This window comes from Diorhabda sublineata, chromosome 7, assembly GCF_026230105.1.
Source record: "Diorhabda sublineata isolate icDioSubl1.1 chromosome 7, icDioSubl1.1, whole genome shotgun sequence".
In the NCBI taxonomy this organism is placed as follows: Eukaryota; Metazoa; Arthropoda; class Insecta; order Coleoptera; family Chrysomelidae; genus Diorhabda; species Diorhabda sublineata.
In genome coordinates this window covers 11,378,317-11,387,161 of record NC_079480.1, presented here as the reverse complement: position 1 = coordinate 11,387,161, position 8,845 = coordinate 11,378,317, and the positions used below count along the sequence as shown (strand labels likewise).

Genomic DNA, 8,845 nt, shown 5'->3' with positions numbered 1-8,845 from the left:
TATGGTATCATACATGTCATTATTAAAAAAGTCGCAAACCATGTTTCGGGATCTTCTAGTTTTTGTTATATTTGCAACAGCAACTTCAAATCCTTTAATGGAGGTATGTTTTACTATTTTGAACCTCATATATACATATTCATTTATTTTACTTCACGAAGGAGAAGAATTCCATAATATATCATCTGGAAATTACAATTTACAAAATTCCAAAGTTTTTAAAGAGCCCCAGAATTTTTTGTTGTCAATAATAAATGGTATTCACATAAAAAATTAATCTTCTATTCATAAGGAAAAATATATATTTATTCATATATTTATGATGTTTTTCACAACAAATTAGATAATACACATACATTTGTATATCGAATTATTGATAATTACCTATTATTTAAGTAAAAAAATAAAACAATAAAGCACTTACAACTTGTATTTCAATAACAATCAATTTGCATAGTTATTCAAGTAGAAGTAAGCTTGTAAGGGTTGATACAACGATGGCATCTTGCAAGCCAATAGAATGTGGAGTGTCAAGGTTCAGTACTATGCCCTATTTTGTTTCTTCTATTTATAAACGACATTGCTTATCTAGACATCAGTGGTAAAATATGTCTTTTTGCAGACGACATTAGTTTCTCTTGGAGCAACCCTGATCTCACGGCACTTGATAGGACCCTATCTACTGACCTAGTCACCCTTCAATAATGGTGTGATTCTAATATTCTCTGTTACAACGTTTCTAAAACTAATGTTTTTTATCATACAAAAATACATTGCTGCCTTTTTTATTAAATAACACCCCCACGTCGTTGAATCTGTAAAATACTTAGGGCTCGTTGTGAACAATTCCTATAAATGTGAGTTACATATTGCCGCGTTAACTAAAAAATTAAGTTCACCCCGATTTGCGCTGAAATCAGTTTCCAAAGAACTGAACTTAACAGTCTATTATACCCTTATTGAGTCGCATATGTCCTTCCCTTCTGGAGTAAGTTGGGTGCGACTCAATTTGAGCGAGTCTTCAAACTACAAAGAGACCTGTTAGATGTTTACTCGGACTAAACAGCAGGGCTCACTGCAGATACTTCTTTAAAAGATTAAAAATTCTAATTGGTATCCACTTAGGAATGCCGAGCACCACCTTTAATCCTACTTCACGTTCAGAATTAGTTAAGGGCTAAATATTTTACAATGCAAAAAAATGCACAATCACTTGCCAATTGAAACCAAATCGATATTATCTTTTCCCGCATTCCACAATAATTTCAGGGCATATTTACTGGATTACTGGATAGTGCCTTCTACTCTATAAACGACTCTATTTTAATAATATTGTTTAATTCCGGACATGCCGCATATTGGTTTAATTTTTGCTATGGACTTTTATACGACTTATATACTAATTATTACTTATTACTATTACTTATAATTTTGTATCTTTATTTAGTTATGTTTATGATTGTTGTTTATCTTTCACAAGCTTTTGTCTACAAATTATAACAATTTTTTGACAATAAAGCATTTCTCCCTCTCTCTCTCTCTCTCTGTCTTCACTGAAAATGCAACTTGTACTTAAAATAAAAAAACAATTTGAGCAAACAAATTAAATGGGAGCGTTGGCTTTGCATAGGAATTTTAGATAAAATTGGTTCAATACTTGTCAAGTTTCAAACATGAAACTAAATTTTCATTTGTTAGTTTTTTTTACTCTTACACAAAATTCAAATTTTTTGACAAACCTCGTATACTGTTTTGAAAAATTGATATCTGATAGTTGCATTTTAACATTTGGACCATGCAGAACTTTTTATCAAGAATAACTTTTTTTCATAAAACCCCTAATAAAAAAGTTTTCCATATGATTCCAATTTAAGTAGTATTTCACCATTTTTAAGAAATTCTTATATAATTTTTTTGAACATTTATGTTTCAGATTACGGATCCAAAACTGAAAAACTTAACAGAAACAATGCATAAAGTATGTGTAGATAAAACCGGTGTTCCAGAAGCATCTATAGAGGAAGGTAAAAAAGGAATTTTAGATCGTGACCCAAAACTAATGGTACATATTTGAGTTATTATTATTTTTATTTGAAGAAAAAGTTCTTTGTAAAACATAGAATAGAAGAACTATACACCGGTCAAAAGTTGTTGGTAGGGTGCAGAGTACGAAAACATTCTGAGATTATGTCTATCTGATACCCGTATATACTGCGCGTCGGCGAAAACGGGCCATTCCAAAAATTTGAAAATTAATCCAAATTTTTATATGTAGTTTATTTTTTATTTCCTAAAATTTATAAATTTATTAAGTAACAACACTTTCAGTTGACATTACAATAATTGAACAAAGCACACAAAAAAAGTGAAGAGGTTTATTTTCCAAAAAAGCGTATTGCCACCTCGATACAGGATGCGAGTGGGCATAGAACGCAAAACAATCTGAATGTTTGTTTGAGAAAAATTGGTCCATCTTCTTCAAGGTGCTCCGTTACCATTCTTGTCGTATGCGGTCGATCATTATCTTACATTAGTAGAAAACCCATTACCAATAAATCCAGCATATGATAGTACATAATCTTCTAAGATTCCTACATATCGTTGTGCCGTTACTGCGCCTCTGACAGTCACGACGAGATCCGTGTATGCATCAAAAGAAATACCTGCCCAAAACATTACCGAGCCACCCCTATATGCAATCTGTGGTAACCGACTACAGGCAGCATTCCATTCTCAAGCTCTTCTGTACACCTTATTTCTACCATCTTTGCCATACAGGCACATTCTATACTCATCCGTGAACAATACCTTTTGTTTTGTCCACAAGCATAATCAAGTCTGCGCCTTCTGTGAGCTGGGTAAACAAGAGTCCTCTATTTGGACTGCAAGCTGTCAAACCAATTTTCTTGAACCTTTGTGGAATAGTAGACGTGCTAACTGATATTCTGTGAGCTTGTTGAAAACCAATTTGCGATCCATCCAAGCTGTTCTTTTCGTTTTCCACCCGTACCGGCCGTCGCTGGTGAGGGCCGATCGACCGAAATCGCTGGTGTGTTCTTTGTGATCTTTCGACAGATGACAGAAACGTCAGTTGACAAAGACAAAACACAGCAAACATGATAGATGACATCCAAGTTGGCAGTAACGACAGATGATATTGTATCATAGACAATAAGACAGATAAGGGGTGCGATCATAGAAAATAAACACACACAACATTTGACAGATGGCGGAAACGACAGAAGATGGGTGAGACATCACAGTACAGACCATCTCCTTTTGACTCGTTCCAATATCCAGCAATATTTCAATCTCAACAGTCTCCGATATTTTTCATCCATGGCATGACTATGGAGGCTACTTTAGTACAACGAAACGTCTAAAACTCAAAATCACTTGAAATGTTACAACGCAAAAGTTTTAAATCACAATAAACGTATATGAAGTAGTCGAAATTTTCATTAACTCGATTAGTGTTTGACCAGTAACCAGCAACTAACAATTATATCGTTTACTTGGTTCCGAGTTGTTTCTCCTCTGAACAGGGCCGGTATGCCTGCTCCGTATACACACTAACCCATTTCACTGAATTAATAAATAAGCAATTATTAAAAATTGATGATTTTGCAAATGGAATGGGGTGGCCCGTTTTCGCTGACACGCAGTTTATTATTATTGCCGTTATTGTTTTGAAAAGCTGAAAAACACTTTTTATAGTTTATTACATAAATAAGTGGAATATTAATATTATAATTTTATTATAATTTATGGAAACGTTGGTGACATACGAGTGCTGCTAATTAAGTTTTGACAAATAATAATAAATATTTATAATTGGATATAGTTTTATTGATTTTCAAAATATTCTCCATTGAGATCAATACACTTTTGCATGAGATTGAACAATTTTCGAAGCATTTTTTCCATTCCGATCCAAAACATATGATTGAACGCATCAACCGCAGCCCTACAAGGACTGTACGGAGGGTGATCCATCAATTCGATGTTTTAACTGTTCAAAAACGTTTGTGTGAGAACTCGCATTCTCGTGGTGGGGAATTATTCATCTTCTGGAATTGATGGCCTTGATTTTTCGCACACTTATGGCAAATGGTGTACTATTCAGAATTGACCGCTCTACCTTGCTCTAATGGAACAGTGGCGAGGTGCTTCTTGTACGAATAACGTTTCTTAGTTTTGGTTCGTCTTGAAGGATCCATACAGTTGATTGTTGTTTAGTTCATCGCCTGTCACGATCTTGTAGACTTCTTATGAAGCACTGTGATTGAATTTTTCCAGCAATTATTTGCACCAATCGACATAAGCTTTTTTTGAGTATTTTTCAATTCTGCTGTATCCGACGCGAACAAATATGCAATATTGTATGTATGCGAGCGGAACTAATGCCTAAGTATGCCTCAATCTAACGGTATGTTACTTGACGATCTTGCAATATCAGTTTATACACATAATCGAGGTTTTCTGGCACAACAGCCGATTTTGGTCGACCTTCACGCAATTCAACATGTAGCGAAGTGCGATCATGATTGAAATCGGAAAAATAGAAAAACACGGTGGCTCGTGATGGTGCTTCTTCACCAAAAGTCGAAGCGAGTTGATGGGTACCCTGCTGTTCGTTTAATCCACGTTGAAATTCAGAAAATCATCGCACGAAAATGTTCGCTATTTAATTCCATTTATTGACCAAGATGAATATTTCAAGTATTTGTAAATAATTCAAATAGCACTCGTATGACAACACGTTCTGAGTATGTTCACCATTAGAAATATCAAACTTCATGATTACAATGCTAGATTTGGCATATTCACATCGGTGTTGCCATATCTCAAATCTTAAATAGCAGCCCTCGTATTCACTGTGGTTAACGAATTAATTTCAAATTTGTAGGAATACTGGACCTGCGTATGGATTACATCTGGCTTGGTAAGCATCAAATTACCATATTAGTTCATTTATATTGTACCATCAGTAATATTTTAGGATGGCCCTTGGTATAGGAAAAATTATCATACGCATTTCATGAATCCAGTCCGCACCATAGTTATTGCATAAATAATATTATTTCCGCAAATGAATGTTACATACAGAAAGGCAACTTTGTCTATTAACACCCGAGTTTATAGTAAGGGTTTTTCGGAAAATATGATTTTCGAAAGTCCTGTTCGACCTACAAAACACTTTTTATTACTTTATTTTCGTACTTTCAATTTTTCCAAGGAATATTATTATATCTCTGTGATTTTTCTTTGTTTTGAATTGACACTAATTTTTAACATCAATGAGCTTTTACAAATTTGTTACAAAACCAAAAATTTCAAAAACAAACCATGTTAATTACTGCTGCTCATGAGAATTAATAATAGATAAGGGGAATTAAATATTTACCCATGATGTACTAGACTAGAAATACCCTAGCAGATAATAATTTTATAGAAAAATCGTACATGGCTACTATCAGAAAACTATTATTAAATAGTTTGCAACCCCCCAAAAGAGTGAAGAAAATAAGAAAAAACCGTGCTCTCAGAAAAATTTGTGCCATCTAATGATCTAAAATTTCTCTTTCTTCACTTTTTTGAAAGGCTTAAATTGCTTAATAATATTTTCTGATAGTACAAATGAAAACGCAGCTAACCATTAACGATTTTTCTATAGAATCAATCATTATTCTGCCAGGGTACCTATATCCGGTATATACTAGGTCAGTAAGGATCATAAAATATGGCTATGAAACGATTGCTTCGATCAGATTCCGAACAAAAATGAATGAATGAATAAATATTAACCTGACCATAGGTCTCGAAAAGTCCTATAGATCAAAATATAGTCAATAGATATAAAAACTTGATGGAACTGAAATTTTGTGAATTCACGGAAAAGTTGATCAGCTATGTTTGTATAAAACGTTTTTTGTTAAACCACTAAATCGATCAATACACTTCGATCCGTGGGAACGTGACTTCACTATTATTTTGATGACAAAAATTTGTTTTTGCAGATGGATCAAAAAGGAAATATCGATTTCGAGCTATTGCATGAAATGGCCCCATCGAATATTGCCGATTTATCAACAAACCTGGTTAGAACTTGTCACGACAAAACTGTAGGTAATGCTCAATTTAAATATTATAGTATAACAAACCTAACAAGAAATTAATCACTATTTTTCAAAATATAATCTAAATGTATACAAAATCTCTCGTCACAATGATTGTCATTACCAAAACGACTCCACCGATTATCAATTGATAGTTATGCAATAAATCTTATTTTATTCCTACCTTTACCTCCATATCCCCATGTTTCTACTCGTAAAGTGAGACAAATAAGATATTGTAGAGTTAAAACTTCCGATCATTCTTGGTTTTTGATCGGAATCAAAGGATTCGCAGTAAGACAATGTTTGAACACAATGAGTTCTTAGCGAAATTGCACGACTGTGTGGACATTCACTTCGAGTTTCAGGTAACTTCGTCGAAGCATCAAAACGATTAATGCAGAGTATCCACCAAACTTTCTTCGTTACTTGCTTATAACTTCCAAACAACTGATAATTGGTAAACTGGTAATTTTTTGCCAAAGATATAAAGAGCATTGTGTCATACTAGATATATATGAGGTATGAGGGTTTAAACTTTGACTTTTAAAGAATTTCATGCTCATAAGTAATAATTTTAATACAATAATTTAATAGGATGAGTAGAGCTACTTCTTTAAAATCCAAATCAGAGTCGGATGATGGACTAGTGCAACCAATATTCACAATAAGTGACTCGATCATTCCATCAGTAATATTGTTGAATTTTATGTATGATTTACTGTGTTTTCCTAGTTTTCTGATTGACACTATTTACGGCCTCAAAGAACAAGTGAAGAACAACCGTTTAACATCACTTATTTAAAAAGAATTATTTTTTTAACTTTTCCCTTTATCGTCCATACCAGTTCAATCAGGTCTAGTTCACAATGATATGTTGCGATGTCTCGCAATTGCAAGGAGAGGGTGTAGCTACTGACTAGTTTCGATGTTATTACGTCTTATCAGGGCAAATCTTATGATACGGCTATGTAATCTATCATACACAGGGCTTTTGGATTGTTTAAACCTTTTTCTATTGTTCTCTACAGCTTACTGTTATATATACAGTTTTCAGTAATAATATTTAAATGAGCGTACTAAATTCTCGATAAGTTATTAGGTTTTATTACTCTCTCGTAAATAAAAATAGACCATAGTTATATGGCTTATCTAACTGTGACCGTTACACTTCTTGGCTTGTTGTTTTTTTGGGAATTCTTATAAATACCGATTAGAGCTATTCTTCTGGTAATTCTCCCGTGTTGTATACAAGGTGTTCCTCAATTTATGAGGAAATTGCTCGTATGAAATTGAGATGGGTCTACTCTATAGTAAAATTTCTTCAATCCACCACTTTCCGAGATATTACCCTTAAAAAGTAGTGACTAAAATTGAGCTGTTATTATTTTTTTGAAATTTCAGTAAAGCTAGAAACTTGAAATTCTGTATTTTTCATGCACTCGCAAAGGACTAGCTATGGGTATTTTTTTAATATTCCTGTTACATTATATGAAATTATCGATCCCTACTTTATTTCATATCAAAACTTTTTTTTCAAGATGAAGTATTATGAAATAAAATTATAACTTAAAATGCTTGTTTTATTAAGAAATATTTTTCATTCTTGAATTTTTTTAAACCAATAGCTGCAGAGAAAAAGTTAATACCATAATTTATAATTTTTTTAATAAAGAAATAAAATGTAATACGAGTCACCCCAGTATAATGTAAGTAGTTAGTTCTTTGTGAGTGTATGAAAATTACTCAAGTTTTTAGCATTACTGAACTTTGAGGAAAAAAAAATAAACACTCAATTTTAGTCACCACCTTTCAAAGGTGACATCTCGGAAAAGGGTTGATTGAAGAAATGTTGTTATAGGAAAGACCCTTCTATTTCATACGAGCAAATACCTCCTGAATTTTGTCACGGGAATTTAGAAACACTCTCTATAACATCATAATATGAAAAATTTTAGTCTACGTCTTGTATTTTAATATTTGATACACATTGTTGAAATTTATTAGTTTTTAACTTCGTCCTATAATTTAATTTTATTTTTTGTAATTTCTTATTTTTGCAGGTGAAAAAGTTCTTACCACGTTAGTTTTAAAGATGACTAAATGTATTGCAACCACAGATTTTGAAGTGAGTAATCCTGTCAAAAAAATACTCTTTTCAAAAATCTTATAGTCAAATATGAAATCAAAATATGAAAGTCAATTGTTTAAAATAAGTAATCGCATTTTTTTCTTTTTCAGCACTTTTTAATATTCTAGCTAAAGGAGAATATCATTTATTTAGTACGTAAAATATTTGTCCAAACATTATATACTAATTCTCTTTGTTTAAATAAATAAAAAACCAAAAAGGAAACCAAGGACTAATTTTAATATTTCCGTAGTCATATCCATAATATTGGATTAAATAAAAACTCATATCAATATGGGCTAAACTTCTGGAGTATATAGAAAAATCTAAGATCCTATTTTCAGGGAAATTTGTGTAGAGGAGATTCTTGGAATTAAAATAAAATTTCTAACTTTTATTTGCTAATGGTACTTATAGAACAAAATCTTATGATCAATAAATGAAAATCGAACCAGAAACCAAGGACTAATTTTGATAGTTTCGTAGTCATATTTGTAATTTTTGATTAAATAAAAAAACGGTCAATATGAGCTAGACTTCCGTCTCATGTCGATGACGAATGGTGTTGAAGTTGGGTGTGTAAGTTGAAGTGGAA

General features: G+C 32.4%; 1 protein-coding gene across 1 annotated transcript; it reads left to right on the top strand.

Moving 5' to 3' along the window:
* Nucleotides 1-8,692, top strand: LOC130446606 (uncharacterized). Its single transcript, XM_056782969.1, has 6 exons — nucleotides 1-103; nucleotides 1,934-2,062; nucleotides 4,910-4,945; nucleotides 6,021-6,129; nucleotides 8,183-8,247; nucleotides 8,361-8,692. The coding sequence occupies exons 1-6, from the start codon at nucleotides 2-4 to the stop codon at nucleotides 8,376-8,378; spliced, it is 459 nt and encodes a 152-aa protein (XP_056638947.1). The 5' UTR covers nucleotide 1; the 3' UTR covers nucleotides 8,379-8,692.
* Nucleotides 8,693-8,845: the final 153 nt, after the last annotated feature.